General features: G+C 42.2%; 1 protein-coding gene across 2 annotated transcripts; it reads right to left on the reverse strand.

Annotated features, from left to right (window-relative positions):
• Nucleotides 1–1,531: 1,531 nt before the first annotated feature.
• GNG4 (G protein subunit gamma 4) lies at nt 1,532–16,525 on the reverse strand. 2 transcript variants are annotated; one of them, XM_053299883.1, is made up of 4 exons: nt 16,123–16,242; nt 10,425–10,550; nt 8,624–8,732; nt 1,532–2,977 (listed from the first exon to the last, which is right to left on the reverse strand). In XM_053299883.1, exons 3-4 carry the CDS (start codon nt 8,720–8,722, stop codon nt 2,849–2,851), a joined length of 228 nt encoding a protein of 75 aa, XP_053155858.1. In that variant the 5' UTR covers nt 8,723–8,732; nt 10,425–10,550; nt 16,123–16,242; the 3' UTR covers nt 1,532–2,848. The 2 variants fall into 2 exon arrangements, with proteins under 2 accessions (XP_053155858.1, XP_053155866.1); XM_053299891.1 differs by lacking the exon at nt 10,425–10,550 and having other exon boundaries at nt 16,123–16,525.
• Nucleotides 16,526–17,404: the final 879 nt, after the last annotated feature.

A 17,404-nucleotide genomic window follows, 5' to 3' on the forward strand; every position in this document is an offset into this window, starting at 1 on the left:
CTAGTGTAATTTTACTAGGTCCTATGTTGAGGAAATGGCTTAATGTGAAATACTTCACTGTGCTAGCAAGGCCCCTTCCCTGTAGACAGGCCCGCCTTGTTCTTCACATACACCCTCAGCCCACACACACCCATTGAGAAGGGCGTATGAAAGAACGGAAGCATATGAAGATTGTTTGTGGAGGGGATATTGTCTTTATATGTCACCAAGGAGGTAGCAGTGGTGTAAATATGGGAAAACTGCTGATTAAAGTGGGAAATATCAAAGATGTTTTCAACTTAGATGTTATATCATTTCTTCAGTAGGATTTACTGTTATGGAATGTATATAGGGTTGACTCAAGACAGATTTTCATTAGGTCTTTTCAGACTTTCCGATAAACTGTGGGATGCACAAAACCTTAGCACATGTTCCAAGCGCAATCTTACTCTCTGGACACACACACTAGGGATGTGCACTAATATCTTTGGCACCAGCAAGGGTAGTACTTTAAGGGCGGGGGAGGGTGTACTCACCCCTCCCGCCGCACTTCCCCCGCCGGCGCTCTGTTATTTTTAAGCCCCTCCGGGTGGCAGATTTCCTCCCTGATGCCCCGTTCCCCCCATCAGCCAGAAGTAGCAAGTGCGCGTGCGCCTGTTGCATGCGCATGCACAACAGGTGCACACGTGCTCGCTACTTCCGGCCACTTCCGGCTGATGAGGGAAACGGGGCGGCACGGAGGAATGCTGCCACCCCAAGGGGCTTAAAAATAACAGAGCGCCTGGGGGGGGGGAATGCGGCAGGAGGGGGTGAGTATACCCTCCCCTGCCCTTAAAGTACTACCCCCGCCAGCGCTGAACCCTCCCCCCAAATGCCGAAACGTTTCGGAGGCCTTTATAATGGCCTCCAAAACGTTTCGGGCACATGCCTAACACACACTACAGCAAGTTTCTGTGCTATTTCCAAGTGTCATCTTGCGAGCACACACACGCCTTAGAAGCAACACTGGTGGGTTCTTCTCAAAATACTCAGCATTCGTAGAGAGGGTAAAATCGCATTTGGGGCTTGTGTGAAAGCTTTGCACACACTGTAGTTCTTTGGTGTCAAGAAAGACCCACTGTTAGCAGCAAGTTGTCTTAACACACTTCATACAATACTTACTCTTTTGCCAGTTCTGAAGCTTTCCAGTGTGAGGTTCATTCAAAATATACCAGCTTTGCTATCTGGGCAGGCAAGCAAAGGATTAGTTAGTATCACAGATGCATTTGTTCTTGTAACTGTTGCTGCAACCACCACCATTATGAATTGTACATATACGATCTTTGATGGTGACTTTTATAGCCTTTATTGGGTTCACCCTCACAATTACCCTGTAAAACCGTCACTATTATTTCCCGATGACAAATGGGAAAGAGAGGTTGAAAAAAATGTGATTTGCTCCAAGTCACCCAATGAAGTCATGGTAACTGTGGAACTTCCTCTCAGGACAACTTTTTAATTTACTGGCTCTTACTCTGTCACTCAGACAGACAAACCATTACAAAGGCAACAATCACAAATCAATATCCTCTTTATTAAATTAATATCAAAAACATAAAAACATCAGTGAGGAAAAAAGGATATATCACACAGTAACACTGTTGATCACATAGCACAAAGCAAGTTAATGGTTTAATGCAGATATACTACCTGGTAGCCTGAAAGGGGGGGGGCATGTAAATCTTTGTGCCCCAATTCACAAGGCATAAGGAAATATTTTAGAGCTAACATAGAGAACACAGTTGTTTAGTGTGTGCAGAACTGTACTAAAAGCATGCAGATTACTAAATTAGTGATATTTTGGTATCCAAGTTGGGGTAAAATCAATTACTAGAGTGTGTCCAGATGACACCATCTTGCACTGCTGGCTCCATGGTGTAAAGTGTAAGAATCAGTATCTAAAAAAACACCACCAAGGTTTGGAGAATTTAGGGTGACAATTCTTCATTTGTGTAGAATCCAAGGGAAAGAGTTGTAGTATGCAAGGACAAGGCAGTGGAGTGGAATCAGGACTATCAATAGTTTAATGAAATAGATACTATCTATGTTCAGAGAGGCAAGTGCAGACTGCTTTTCCAAGGCGCTGGATGCTGGCTGTTTGTTAGCCCCACCTCTACCCCAGGACTGGAATACAAGTAACTAAAGCCCCATTCAAAAGCTGGCCTGGATCAAGGAATGGACTAACCAAACACACTACAGTTTGGACTGCACAACCTGTACTGGCTCTGCCAATTGAAAAAATTAATACTATTTGACCATGGACACTATTTGACAAATGGGATTAAATTCAACCATGGCTTCCATCTGAGATGAAATCAGCACAGTCTCAGTTTGACTTTAAGGTTTTGAATGTGCTTAAACTAGAAAACAAACAAACATATATTTTGATCAGGAATTACTGTTGACGCAAGATATGTAAAAATAGAGCTCCGTTGTTTAAAATGGTGTCACAAAGCACAGCACTATTTGTTGAATCTGCTTTTCTTAGATGAAATGAAAGGTTTTTTTAAAAAGCTTGATGAGGTGTTGCTCACCTTGATATCAGTCTCACTCACACAAAGTCTAGTTGGCCTAGTCTAAATATGAGACCAAATACAGTCCTTTCATTACAAAAAAGAAACAGTCAATCACAGAAATATTTAGTTCAGAGCTTGATAGAAAAACGAACAATATCCTAGCCTTTCATGTAAATCCTTATTATAACCCCAAAATGTTTTGTGTTCTTAGAAATAGCCACTGTTGGACTAAACTATTGTAACAGAGTCTTCAGGAAAAACATGCACCATCAGTAACATATTTTCACAAGGGACATTTTTCATTGCAAAGTGATTCAAAGGATAGTACACAAGAGCTTCTTCTCCCTGAAGGGATTTTCAGATGCAGGCACTGGTATAATAAGGGGATCTTCTCCCATATGAGCATCACAGTATGCCAATAAATCAGCAGCAGCCTTAGACACCTAGAAAGGGTGGAAAAACACAAATGAAAAGGGAAAAGAAGAAAAATACACAAACCAAAGCATCTGCACTGCTGTCAGAGTCACTGCTGCACCAATAAAAGCAGAAACAATTAAGTACAGTGTCTTTTTACTTCAGCCTACAGAAGATGCAGCAGGCAGGTGAATGAGCGATGTGGTGTGAGCATAGCACAACACACCCCTTGGTTAATGAGCAAAGCTATTCTTGGTCAGCAGAGCTGCATGTCCTATGCTTCAGCATGACACTTCACCACCTAGAGATATACATATCAGGCGGTACAAAAATATGATAAATAAACAAATTAAAATCTCCAAGATTATGATAAGTGTTCCCACATGGAATCTGTATAGGGTGTGATGAGGAGTTCAAAATAGCTTACTTATCAATATGAAGAACACTATCTGACATCCAGACTTACTCAATAGTTAGTACTACTTAATTTCAATAGGACTTCTGTTGAGTAATTTAGTCAGGATGTCGCCCACTGTTCTGAACATGTTCTATCTTACTACATCTTACACATCATACATTTCATACCACAGCTAACTTCCCAGGCAGGAAAGGATGGGTCTAATGGTGGGGCGGGGAGGACCTACTGTAAGATTCTACAACCAAAGGCTGTTTGGGCCATTGTGCATGTACAGGTGAAACTCGGAAAATTAGAATATCGTGCAAAAGTCCATTAATTTCAGTAATGCAAATTAAAAGGTGAAACTGATATATGAGACAGACGCATTACATGCAAAGCGAGATAAGTCAAGCCTTAATTTGTTATAATTGTGATGATCATGGCGTACAGCTCATGAAAACCCCAAATCCACAATCTCAGAAAATTAGAATATTACATGGAACCAAGAAGACAAGGATTGAAGAATAGAACAATATCGGACCTCTGAAAAGTATACAGTGTACTGTGCTTGATTGGCCAGCAAACTCGCCTGACCTGACCCCATAGAGAATCTATGGGGCATTGCCAAGAGAAGGATGAGAGACATGAGACCAAACAATGCAGAAGAGCTGAAGGCCGCTAATGAAGCATCCTGGTCTTCCATAACACCTCATCAGTGCCACAGGCTGATAGCATCCATGCCACGCCGCATTGAGGCAGTAATTGCTGCAAAAGGGGCCCAAACCAAGTACTGAATACATATGCATGCTTATACTTTTCAGAGGTCCGATATTGTTCTATTCTTCAATCCTTGTCTTCTAGGTTCCATGTAATATTCTAATTCTCTGAGATTGTGGATTTGGGGTTTTCATGAGCTGTACGCCATGATCATCACAATTATAACAAATTAAGGCTTGACTTATCTCGCTTTGCATGTAATGCGTCTGTCTCATATATCAGTTTCACCTTTTAATTTGCATTACTGAAATTAATGGACTTTTGCACGATATTCTAATTTTCCGAGTTTCACCTGTATATCCGGCTTGTAATGAGAGTAGGGAGAGTTGGCCTGAAGAACAGCAAAGCTACAGCAGAGTGGCTTTCTGGAGCAAGGCAGGACTAAAGAATCTAGTGGGGGACCTCCTCCATAGGCTCTCATCATTAGCATAGTCCTGCCTCTCGAACATGTGGGAGGAGATAACCCACATTGGGTGCCCTCCTGCAACAGCAGAGACTTCCTTATTTAAATATACTGAATAGTGTATATTGTAATCTTTGTCTTGTAAGATGTTTTAATAGCATGTGATACTTTGTGCTTAAGGACTAAATTGACTAGGATGCCTCTGCAATGCATGTTGGCTCTGGGCTTATCCACAAGGCAGCTTATCACAGGTCAAGTACAAGCAATGTCTGTTCATCTGCGTCCAAATAAGCAACCACTTCATTTACAGAACAGTAGGGTCCTCCATGCCCTGGGTTTTGTGGGCATGGTTTTATGCTATCCAGGAGATGCATGACAAAAGATTTTATCCATGGATCATCCCCCTTTAATTGACCTTTCATTTTATTGAAGTCTCATAGAAACATCAGATAGTACACTCCCAGTCTTGTTAAGCTGTGTAAGATCACAAACTGATCTTACACAGCTTAGGGCAGGCATAACTGCACAAAGTCCAATAATGTTAATGTGGATATGAGGCAAGTCACATGTGAAGTGTGTGTGTGTGTGTGTGTGTGTGTGTGTGTGTGTGTGTATCAGCGAGGGGCCCATTTTAAAATTTTGTCTCTGGGCCCACTCCAGCCCTGTTACCCCCCTGCAGTCACTTTTTGCACAAGCAGAACGGACAAGGGGAGGAGAAGAGAAAGTCAAGAACATGATGAAAAACACTACACTCGACAGCTGACTATCAGCTTTACTTGAAATCATCAAGTTAACTTTTAGCTGGGACATATGCCCTTCACAAAGCAGTACAAATTGGAACCACACAGACACAATTTCTGGTGGTTATTACATTGATTTCCAGATCTCTCTGCCCTCTCAGTGTAAATGCAGTGAGCAAATCATCTTAAATCATCTTACTGCCCAATAGCAGTGCAAAACTTTCAGTGCTTTTCACATTTTGCTGAAGATGTGTTATCACCAGAAGCGTGCTGGTTTGAGACATAAAGATAAGTCTTACTCAGTTTAGTCTTTGTGCTTCACGAACTTCTTGGGTGGGAGCTCTTCACTTGTGACACCAACATCTGAATGTATGAAACCCTGAGCTATTCCATTTTATGGACTAATATGGGAAGAATGATAATTGGGTGTAGAGAATGCTGCCTGAGTGAAACAAGTGGTGAGTGGGGAAGATGCTGCTTGGCACCTTCCAGATTCACAATTCTACATGAACTAAAAACTGATACTCATTCTGCTTCTCCACTCTCTTATATATACTGTTGTATGTACATGTGCCCAGGGTATTCAAGAGAACACCTTCTTCGTTATGAACCCTGCCGCCTATTAAGATATTCAGGGGAAGTTTGTCTGAGGGTGCCATCAGCTTGTCCGGTGAGGACTCAAAGGCAAGCCTTCTCTGTACTTGCACCAGAGCTGTGGAACTCACTTTCTGCTGAGATTAGAGCTGCTCCATCCCTGTTGCCTTTTAGGAAACAGCTGAAGACATATCTCTTCAGCCAAGCTTTTTAGCTATCTAGTAGTTTTTATAGGCAGCTATTTTAATTTGAACTTTTTATATGTGTTAACTTAATGTATATATTTACAGTCACCAACTCTTTATCCTTTTATTTCAGGACAGAATGAGTACCTGAGGTTCAAGTTATCAAACATAAGACAGCATTAGAAACCTTTAGAAGAACTGTGGAATTTTACCATTACAATTCAGAGTAAAGGAGGTGATTAAAAACAGCCCAAGTTAGAACATAATCCTGTTAGATACACTATAATTATAAGATTCAGTGACAAGAGAAAATGCTGCAATTACTACAGTCACCTTCCATGACAAGGCAGACATAATTACTATTCTTGCAACGATACCCACTCTGCTTTTGCTTTGTTTCTAAAATGAGCACATATACAAACATCTCACTAGCGCCACTGTTGATCACACAACACTATTTTAGAAATAGTTAGCAATACTCTCTGACGCTTTAAAAGAGAGAGAGAGAAACACAATAGCTGCTGTATGTAACTGTTCATGATGTGACATTTGTAAAAATCAGTCTTTGTTCTTAAAGGCAGCAAGATCAGTAACACGGTTTTGATGAGGTATCTCCAAATGCTAGTTATGCAGATTACTTATGCCACTCACATGTCGAAACTCATTCAAATAGCACTAGCCTTTTCTCTAAAACAGGAATCTCTCACAATGGTAATTAGTTCATAGCAACTGCTTCCCTCTTTTGAGTAAGACTTTTTAAAAATGCATCCTGTAGCTTATTATTAATGTATAACACATATACCTTGCTTTTCCTCTGAGGAGAGGAAATATACACATATACCTTGCTTTCCCTTCCTAAGAGTGGCTTATATTTGGTTCCAATGTGGTCTCCCATCTAACCAGCATACAAAGCCAGACCTATTTAGCTTTAGCTGTAGATCTACATCATGCATTTTGTGATGATTATCTGGACCAGGCGTGGAGATGGTCAGGCCAACTAACTAAATATGCCACTAGCTCTTTCCTCACAACTCTTCCATGGACCATTATATTATATTTATTATTAATTATTATTTCTTGTTTACACAGTCAGACAGGTGTTACTGACTGGTTTGTTTTATCCAGACATCGAGTCCTTCCCAAGGACCTGGGATGGCTGAATTTTATTATCAATATCATTGTTGTTGTTATTATAGATATCGTCGTAGAATATAGGCTGATCCCAGTAAAGTTGTTTTTTTGTAATTGGCTGATGGTGATTTCTGTTATTATTGTTATTATTATGAGTAGTCTGCTTGCTATCTGACCGTACTGTTTTCTTTGCAGATTTTGTCAGCTAGGACTTCCAAAAATGATCCTGTCTATCCAGCTTTTTTTCTCAGGTGGACAGGTGATAATGGTTAAGATCAGGCCATTTTTTGGGGCCACTGCTGGATTCTGTCCTGATACCAGATCTCTCCCCACTCCGAATTTTTTAGCAGTCTTATCACTGGGCCCCACTCTCAGGGTTTGGAATGCATTCAATCTGGCAACTCTAAATTTCCAAGAGACAAGGGCAGGTTCTGTTCTCTAAAGGAGAAGAGAAGGACCTCCTCTCACAGGCGACCTCTTGAAGCTATATTGATGACACTCATTTCCTACCCATTAGCAGCTTCTGAAGGGCTTGTTTTAAACGTTCCTTAATCCAGAGAGTGTTGTGAGGGAGAGAAAACAATTTGTGCCTGTATGTGTGTGTGCATGCACATGAGAATGCACATGTTTGCGTTGGGTTTTGTGAGAAAGGCATAAAGTGTGTGTATACTTTGGCATGCCCCTTCAGTCAATTTAAAATTGATGATATGACCCACAGCTATTTAACTTTGTGATTAAAACATCTGGAGTAAATCAATAAGTTAAGGCCACAAGTACAGTTCCCTCAAGTAAAAACAGTTTAGGTATGGTCTTGAGTTTTTCAATGAATACATGTTTATGGATGTGTTTTTGAAGCATATTTCTGCATAGTAGTTGAAATCCTCCAGTTTCAGTTTTTGAAATGGAAATAATCTTCAGTGGGGGAAAACAGTGAATGTGTGTTTGTTTTTTAACCTTGTTGGACAAGTCATTGATTCAGATTATGCTATCATTAATACTATTACAAGTAAATAGGCCATTGTATGGCATTCTAAGAATCTAAAGATCTCTGCAGAAAGACTAGGAGGCCTTCAAACACCATTTGGTTTGATGTAGCAAAAGTAAATTACACTCTGAAAAGGATGCATCATGCCTGACATTTAATAAGACTGCTGACTCCTCTGGGAATGAAAATAGTCGACCTCTTTCTTGAATTAGGAGGAGAGATGGTCTTTATCAATAGAAAAAGGGCTTTATCAGTTGAGAGTGGTGGATACTATGCTTGTCAAGAAATAATTCGAGTGTGATCCTGAGACTCCTCAAGTCAATGGCCGAGCAATTTCAAAGCATGAATAGTACACTATACATACACGGCCTTAATTTCAGCATAACCAGCATAACCATTTTGTGCTTTAAGAATAAATACCACCATTAAACAATGTCAACATAATTATGATTTTAAAATTTACCTTTATCCTGTCCAGATATGCCTCCATTTTTAATTGCTCCACTGCTTTTCTTGCTTGAGATATACTTGTTGTACTGTTATTAGACATTACCTCCTTCATTCTGTTTTTCCTAAAACAGTCAGAATTAAAGTATTGGGGAAATTTGTTTTCTAAATGTAAGCATATATTCCCTTTATTTCCAGACCATTTTCTTCCTTAGGCTTGTCTCTCATTTCATAGAATGGTCCCTGGAATTTTCTGTTCAGTTCCTAGTGTCACCATTTACCTCTACAAGCCATCTTCCCCGAAGTATTTCAGACCAGTGTGTCACCTTCAGAGCAACACAGCATCTAAATATTCAGATATTCAGCTTCTAAATATCTGTAAGTAGCCACATTGCATGTACACCTATAAGCTGCTGTCATTTCTATGTACAAGAAGGAGCCATAATGAAGTCTGTATCAAATAAAGAATGATATGATTTTAGAGGCCCCAGGGCAAGGGCTACTGTGATTACACTAGTAACCATGGCAGGCTTTCACCAGAATTTGCTATCAAGTCAGAACACAATGCAATATACATTTCCTAGGAGGATACCCATACCTGATTTATTCCCACTAAAAGGGCCCATGCACTTCAGATGGGACTTATTTATTAAAATATTTCTACTCCACATTTCCATGAAAACACTCGAGGCCACTTACAACATAATAAAACAATTAAAATACCCAGTCATTTACTGTAGCTTTTGAGAGAAAGTTTGTCTTATTACTTTACCTTTCTTAGAGTTTGTCTTTCCATTTGTTAACATTGAATTTGTCTTTCAAGTCAAATATTTGACTGAGAACAGACTATGTACTTTGCAACTATGCTGTTTTTAAACCTTCAGTTCAGAAACAATAAATGTACGTTTTAGGGCCATAGCATTAATGAAAAATACCGTGGATAAACCAAAGTAGCTAGTTAACCAGCTTGCATAAGCTTTCTTTAATTTTCTTGATGCTTGAATTCTGTAAAAATTGAAAAAAGAATTTTCCTAGAGCTTGAAAACTCTTTTGTGTTTTGCAAGAGGGCTCTGTACCCCAAATCTCCTATGTTGTAAAACAATATTAGTATTGTTTATTAAAATCCCTCTGCCTGGTTTTGGGTGATGTCCCTCAGTGCCCTACCCTATTCCCAGGAACCCTCTAACCCTTCGGAGAAGCTTTTCAAGGGCACAGGAGGCTTTTGGGGGGAGTATGGGATGGGGAAATTTCCTGGCAGGGAACTTTCTTCCTTGTGTGATACTTGGGATCCAATCCATTATACTGTATGTATTTCAGGACAAGGGGCGGGTCATCTTTTTTAGATGCACTGGGCTACTCTAAGCCTATGGAATAGGGCACAGCATAAAACAAAAATGTTTTACTTATCAGCCCTTCAGTGAACATGGCTTACCCTCAAATAACCTATTCTGGAAGAAACTAAGAAGTACAGGGCTGTACCCCAGCACCTATTTTCAGAACCTGGGATAGAGGAAAGGGTTTACAGGGTAGAAAAAATGCCTGAAGCAAGCTCGAGCACTTATTTTAAAAATTAAGCACTGGGAGAGTCATTACAGCCCTAAAATAGTGCTGCTCACACACAAAAAATATAGCCAAGCCACCTCTCGTAAGAGGAGATTTCTCCTAGGCAGGATTTTATTTTGATGGTTATGAGGCAAGATTACAGTGATGCTCTTCAAATAAACAATTAGTTCAAAGTGAATAATTCACCTTTTATTAGCCCCCGTAGTTAAAACACTGTAACATGATAACTTGAGAAGAAAGTAGATTGCTTTTACTTTTATATATATGCACACGGGTCTTGTTGAGTAGGATCCACATTCCAACTATTGATCAGTTCAAGGATCTTCTCATTCTGCTTCTACACCCCACAGCCAGGCAAGAACTGAATCTGTTTGTGTCACCTAGTGTGGAATCAAGGGCTTAGCTACATATCACATGCAAATACATGAAACCAAACCTCAGTGGTCTGGGGATTCCACCCACCACCCTGAAATATATGCTTTGGGGAAAGTGATTGGACTTGTGAATTGGCAGGAAGTAGGGGAGCACTTAGCTTTTTATCTGTCTGCCACCCTCCACTCTAAATAACCATCTATTTTGCCCCCACCCCCCAGATTCCAAACATGCATTTGCAAACACATGTTTGGAACTCTAGGGAGAGAAAGCAGCTTGGGGAGAGCAATTTGGTACAAAGCAGTGGGCTGGGAAATGGTGAAACACCACCCTGACCCTCCATTATTCTGTTTCAAATTACCCTTCCCAAACCATCTTTGCCATATAATTGGGGTTTGATTGCAGGTAATATATATTTAGACCTTGAGAGGAAAAAGAATTAAAAACGTTCTCCCTGTTGATCCCTAATGAATATCCTTGAGCAAGATTAATAGCATCCCAAATGGCTTAGGACCGAGATTGGGAGAGCGCCTTCTTCTGCATGATCCCCACCACACATTAAGGTCATCAAGAGAGGTCCATCTTCGGATGCCGCCAGCTTGTCCGGCGGCAACTTGGGAGCGGGCCTTCTCTGTAGTCGCTCCAAGGCTCTGGAATGTGCTCTCTGTAGCCATTCATGATTCTACATCTTTAAAGGTAAAGGTAAAGTGTGCTGTCAAGTCAATTTCAACTCCTGGCACACACAGAGTCCTATGGTTTTCTTTTGGTAGAATAGAGGAGGGGTTTACCATTGCCTTCTCCCGCGCAGTATAAGATGATGCCTTTCAGCATCTTCCTATATCGCTCCTGCACGATATAGTACCATAGTACCAGCAGGGATTCAAACTGGCAACCTTCTGCTTGTTAGTCAAGTATTCTGCTGGAAGCAGAATTAAAATGGTGCCTGCATAGGTCACTTAATCCAGCATTATATTCCCTATTTCAGTCCTATAGCTCACCCTCATTGTTCAAAACTGTCTCATTCAAAGATCCTATTTCTCCCTAATCCTAACCCTTAAACTGATGGTTTCCTCTTTAGCCTTTTAAAGCAACTTTTAAAAGGCTACGAGCCCTTTAATTAGTTGATTGTAGTTTAACTCTTTCAGTTGATTGCTGTGCATTCACAACCCCAAGATTTCTGAATTGACCCTTTGATTACCTTTTAGTTTGGTGGGGAGCATGTAACAACAACTACCATCTCTTTACAGCAAGAATAATTGCTCATTGATTTGTTGTAATAGTAACAGTTTGATAATAAAAATGATTAAATATTAATGAACAATTGCCCTGGCTACAAAGAGAAATTAACCCCCCTCCCTTATGGAACAGTAACTAATTAAAAAGCTGATTCAGAAATCCCAGGATCGCACTAGTGAACAAAAAACCACTAAGTAGCCAAAAGGCAAAAGCTGCTTTTTAAAAATGCCTTGGAAAGCTCACAGGCAAAGTATAATGCAGCAGCCATGCCCCATTTGCTCCCAGCAATCAGTGATACACTGCTTCTAATAATGAAAGCCCATTTAGCTTGGCATGACTAGTATCCACTGATACTTCTATTTACAGTGGTCCCTCGACTTACGAAGTTAATCCATTCCGAACGCACGTTCGTAGGTCGAAATTTTCGTAAGTCGAAAAGCGCACCCACGGAGGTCTGGAAACATTCGTAAGTCGAGGAAACCGCATCTAAAAATTCGTAAGTCAAGGAAGCCGCATCTAAACCGGCAACGACTTCCGGTCATTTTTGTCGTTCGTAAGTCGAAAACTTCGGATGTCGAGTAGTTCGTAAGTCGAGGGACCACTGTACTTTGTTTAACCCTTAAGGTGGGGAACCCCACTAAGCTAGTAGGCATAACTACACATTGTGGTAATGAATTCTATATGCTAATTACATATCATGTGAATAAATACTTCCTCATTTACTATGTCCTGAATCTACCCCCCCATCGATTTCATTGTCCCTACCCCCATGGTCCAGTAATCTGTAAGAGAGTGAAAACGTGTTATACATCTAGTTAAGGTCTGTAGATAGAAGAATACACTTTGCTTCCACTATGAATTCCAGCCTCAACCATCTTACCCTTCGAAGACATGGTACAGGTTCACCAAGATTCTGGAACGTCATCAGCATTTTTAAGATTTCTGTGTTTAAGAAGATCCCTACTGGAAACATCCAGGGGCGTAGCAAGTTCCATGTAATATTCTAATTTTCTGGGATAGTGGATTTGGGGTTTTCATGAGCTGTATGCCATGATCATCACAATTATAACAAATTAAGGCTTGACTTATCTCGCTTTGCATGTAATGCGTCTGTCTCATATATCAGTTTCACCTTTTAATTTGCATTACTGAAATTAATGGACTTTTTGCACGATATTCTAATTTTCCGAGTTTCACCTGTATATTAAGAAATACTTTTAGTAATGAGAGTACTGAATCTGCTGCAAGTCAGTTTTATGGGTGACCCCCCCCCCGTCATTGTGAAAGAGGGGGAATTTTTCTCTCTACACATCATGATTTTATAAATATCTTCTATGTCCCCACATTGTTATTATTTGTCCAAACTAAGCAGCTCCAAATGATTTCCTTGTTGGGAAAGTGCTAAATGCCTGTAATCATTTTAATTGTCCCATTCTGCACATTTTTTTAGTTCCATTATATACAGATATGGGGAGCCAGTAGTCCAAATGCAGCCAAAGTATATATTTATATAATGGCATTACGACTGTGGTAGATTTTATTTTCTGTGACTTTTCTAATAATCCTTAGCATTGAGCTCACTTTTTTCACCACTGCTGTACACCAGTTTGGCAGTTTCAGTGCGCTATCCACCATGGCCAAAATCCCCTTTCTGGTTAGTCAAACAGGTAGAGAATCCTTTATAAGGACTCCCAAAATCCAGAAAGCTCTGAAATCCGGACACCATGCCAAGAAAACAAACAAACCCCGCTTGTATTTTCCGCTTGGATTCTCGACCTGTAGCTTCAACCACCCACAAAGCCCCCAAACCATTCCCAGGCCCAATTCAGCAGCTAACAGTGGCAAAGCAGCAAGAAGCCCCCAAACTAAGCAACACCCACAACTCACAAAGAGGCAAAGCAGCACCTGTGGCTCCATCTGCAATGGCGGTTGCCGAGCCCCTCCTCAGCCTCGGCTCCTCTTTCCTTCCCACATGGATGGGCACTTTGCTGGCGGCATTTAAGGACATTTAAGGGCACTTGCAGGCAGGGCAGGGGCCAGGGAGGCAAAGCAGCACCCAGGGTTCTGTCTGCAATGGTGCTCTGATCGGGGGAAGAGCCCTCCTTCGGGGCAAAGCCAAGCTGGTTTTGTGAATGGGATTGCACTGCCACTCACACGCTTCTCAAGCCGGTCTGCGAGAGGGAAAGGAGGGGAAGCGGGAAGGAGCTTGGCTGGAAGGCAGGAAGGAACTTCAGGGGTTGTTGGAGAAAAAACCCCAGTAACCTTTCATGCCCAAGATATTTCATTTATGAACATATTCCAAAATCTGGAAGAATCCAAAATCCAGAGCACCTCTGGTCCCAAGCAGTCCGGATAAAGGATTCTCGACCTGTAGTTAATTCTGTTATGTCGCATCTCAAGTTCAGGATTGGATCCTGACTTGCAGGAATAGAAGGAATTTCACACAAGCTTTCCCCTCCTTTTCATTGCAGCCCCCATGCCCTCCCAAAACCTGCTCCTCAGAGTTTGACCCTAAGCCATGGTATTTATTGTATCCAGAAATGTGCCTTTGTTACAATCTGGGAGTACATTTATCCAGTCAGGGTGCCAGAAGACATCCTTTATTACAACACTGCTTTCCTTTGGCTGCCTCCATGATTTCTTTCTCCATCTCATGATTGCCCTTTGAGTTTTGGATGGGGGTGTGGTGATACCGTCTCCAGCACTAAATTATTTCTTGGGCCTAGTACTTCTAATCTCAGCTATTCTGATTCTTCTTATTCTATCTGATTTATTGGAGAGAGGGAGAGAGTGTATGTACACACGATTCCCATGATGCCTTTTTTGTCCTTTCTACAGAACTATCCAAGAATAGCAATATCCCACTGATTCTCACTGTTCTACCAGGTTTCTGATAGGCCCCCTATATCTATGTTCTCTTTAAGTACCAACCAAGATTTTCCCATCTTGGCATTGAGGCTTCAGCATCCCTCTCCAGATGTCAGTGTGGTTTTTTGGTAAGAACTTGTAGGCCTTTTCAGTGGCTGTCACTTGGTTTTCTATGTTTGTGAGAGTTCAGTATCAGCATTTGGGAGTTGTAACGCTTGTGCCTCCATGTTTTCTCTCCATTATTGCAAAAGTAAATTTTAATTTCTGGTGTATGTATTTTGAATTAGCATCCTAATAGCTCAAACACACCTGGGAAATTCTGGCAAGTTGGTGCCAACACTGGTTTGCTGAATTTTTGACTGCTTATGCAAATTTTGCCACCTCCACGTTCATAGCACTGAAATGATATCATTCCAAAGAAGTATTGCTTTTTACATAATAATCCTCTCAATTATTATTACAATAGCATCTAGTATTCACCCCACCCCACCCCAGTGATCCAGGTAAACAGAGGACTGGCTCTTCTGGTAACAAAGACTAGATCACAGAATGCTCTTGTTGAATCTTACTACTAGAATAACTCAGGTTAAGGTATTACAGAAGTGTACATTTTTTAGGAGTTTGGCCAATTAATTGCATAGGGTTCATCAATGCACCTCACAGGCACATTTTCTTAAAGTGGCATAAGAACATCTACTTCACTCTCCTAAAATGAACATTTGGGGCATACACAGAGCTTAATCTATCACACTCACCAGAATTCCATCCAGGCCCTGTATGTTTATTCCCCCAAACCATGTGAAAGACTGCTAAGAATCCCTCCAAGTGAATACAGAGTGCATTTCCACTCACACCACTGAATACGCCTAGCCCATCCACAAACCTCTGAGGTCAAAAAACTCGGCTCCCAGATCAGGCAGGTTTGCATCCCACTACCTCTGTTGATTTAGTTAGCGCGAGAGATCCTACCAACCCCGCCACTTTGCTTCCAAGCAGCCATTTGAGACTATAAAAAGAAGTCATGGAGGAGACGCTGCTCGGTTAGGGCAAGACTGCCTCTTCTCCCACCACTCAAGAGTTGCCTCGGAAGTTGCGGCATTTGTCGGCAAACCACTTTTACCTGAAGTGCTCCCTGTAATGTATGCCAGTATGAAAGCATAACGTTTTCTTTAAAAAACAAAAAACAGGCAAGACCCAGGGCCAGCAGGCGTCAACATTTTTGAACACGTGTACAGAGAGGCTTTTTCGCGACTCACGCACACATATTGGAGGGAACACCAGCGGTGCAAAGGGTGTGCCAGCTCATTTGAAAACCCGCGAAAAGACCCGCGTCTCTACCCACGGAAACCCTCCCACCACCACCCCCCAGGGACGCAGGGTTTCGAGACACAGGCATCGTCCTCCACACACAGCCCACTGAAGGGATCTCTGCTTGCGCGTTACATCGCCGCCCGCGCGCTCTGTTCAAAGACTCACCTCTGCAGACAGAAACGGAGGAGGCGCCGGCAGCAGCCAGAGACACCACAGCAGAGGCGACTGCACCAGCGCCAGACGCAGCAGCAAACGCTCACGCCCGGGCTACGGCCAGGACTGTGTTGAGGCGGCACATGTCTGGGAGGCTCCCGCGACTTGACAGCACGAGAAAGCGAGCACTGCGGTGCGGGGAGAGGTGGGGGGGAGAGAGCGAGCACGACCCAGGTGGTGGGTCTACCTCCGACAAGGCTCCTGGGGCCCGCCTTGGGCGGGCTGGCTCGTTGCCCGGCTGTCACCCCACTCCGCCCCTTGCTTCTTAGGCTTGATCCCCCTCGAGCGCCTGCCAAGCTTTGGGCGCGCGCGCACCCCCGACGGAGAGGAATTCCAGCTCGTGACGTCAATGGGGAAGAGCGAGCGCGCGGCGACTCTTCGGGCTCCCTCCTCCTGGCGCTTCCCCCCCCCCTTTTATTTTAGACGACAAGGACAGCACTGCCTGTGAATTCACCCCAGGAGGTGGGTCAGATCTCTTCTCCCCCACCCCCTTGTCTAGCACCCCAGTTGGTGAGGCTGCAAAAGAAGCGAATCGGTGCCTTTGCGTATCAGGCGTTATTGTTTCCATTGTCAACTGTAAATAGCAAAGAAGCTCGTCTTAACAGGTAATCCCTACCGCCCTGGGCAGAACAAATGCAGAGTTTGTGTTGCTGGTGCCGAATTGTTCTCGTTATCAGAAGTGATTAGCAGGCAGGGCAGAAAGAGGGAACTCAGGCTTTACATCAATTGCAACATGATGGTGTTCTCTCACACCTATTCAGAGAGACACACGGGGCGGGGGACTGGAATGAAACAGCAAGACAGACTCAAATTTAAATACATAAGAATAGACAGACGGTGCACATGCAATTGGGCTCTGGAACACATATTCACAGTTCAAGGAAAAAATGGCAGAAAAAGGTGGTTCCTGAAGTTAATATAAATTACTGCCATAAACAGATTTAGATGTGATCAACAAATAGGAAACAGTTGTCCACAAAGGAAAGGTAAAAAGCTGCGGCTTTCTTCAGAGAGGAATCATGTTTGCGGCTTGCCATGGCTATACTGATGTTTCCCATAGCACACACACAAAAGTGTTAAAAAGCATATGGACACTCTGTAGGTACACGCTAAGCAAGTACCCAGCCACATGTTGATATGCATTTTAAAAGGTGAGCCTACTCAGCACATGTACTGCAGCAAGTATGATTGCCCCATAAATATTTAACACACATAAGCCACTGTGATTGTACTG

Source organism: Hemicordylus capensis, chromosome 1, assembly GCF_027244095.1.
Source record: "Hemicordylus capensis ecotype Gifberg chromosome 1, rHemCap1.1.pri, whole genome shotgun sequence".
In the NCBI taxonomy this organism is placed as follows: Eukaryota; Metazoa; Chordata; class Lepidosauria; order Squamata; family Cordylidae; genus Hemicordylus; species Hemicordylus capensis.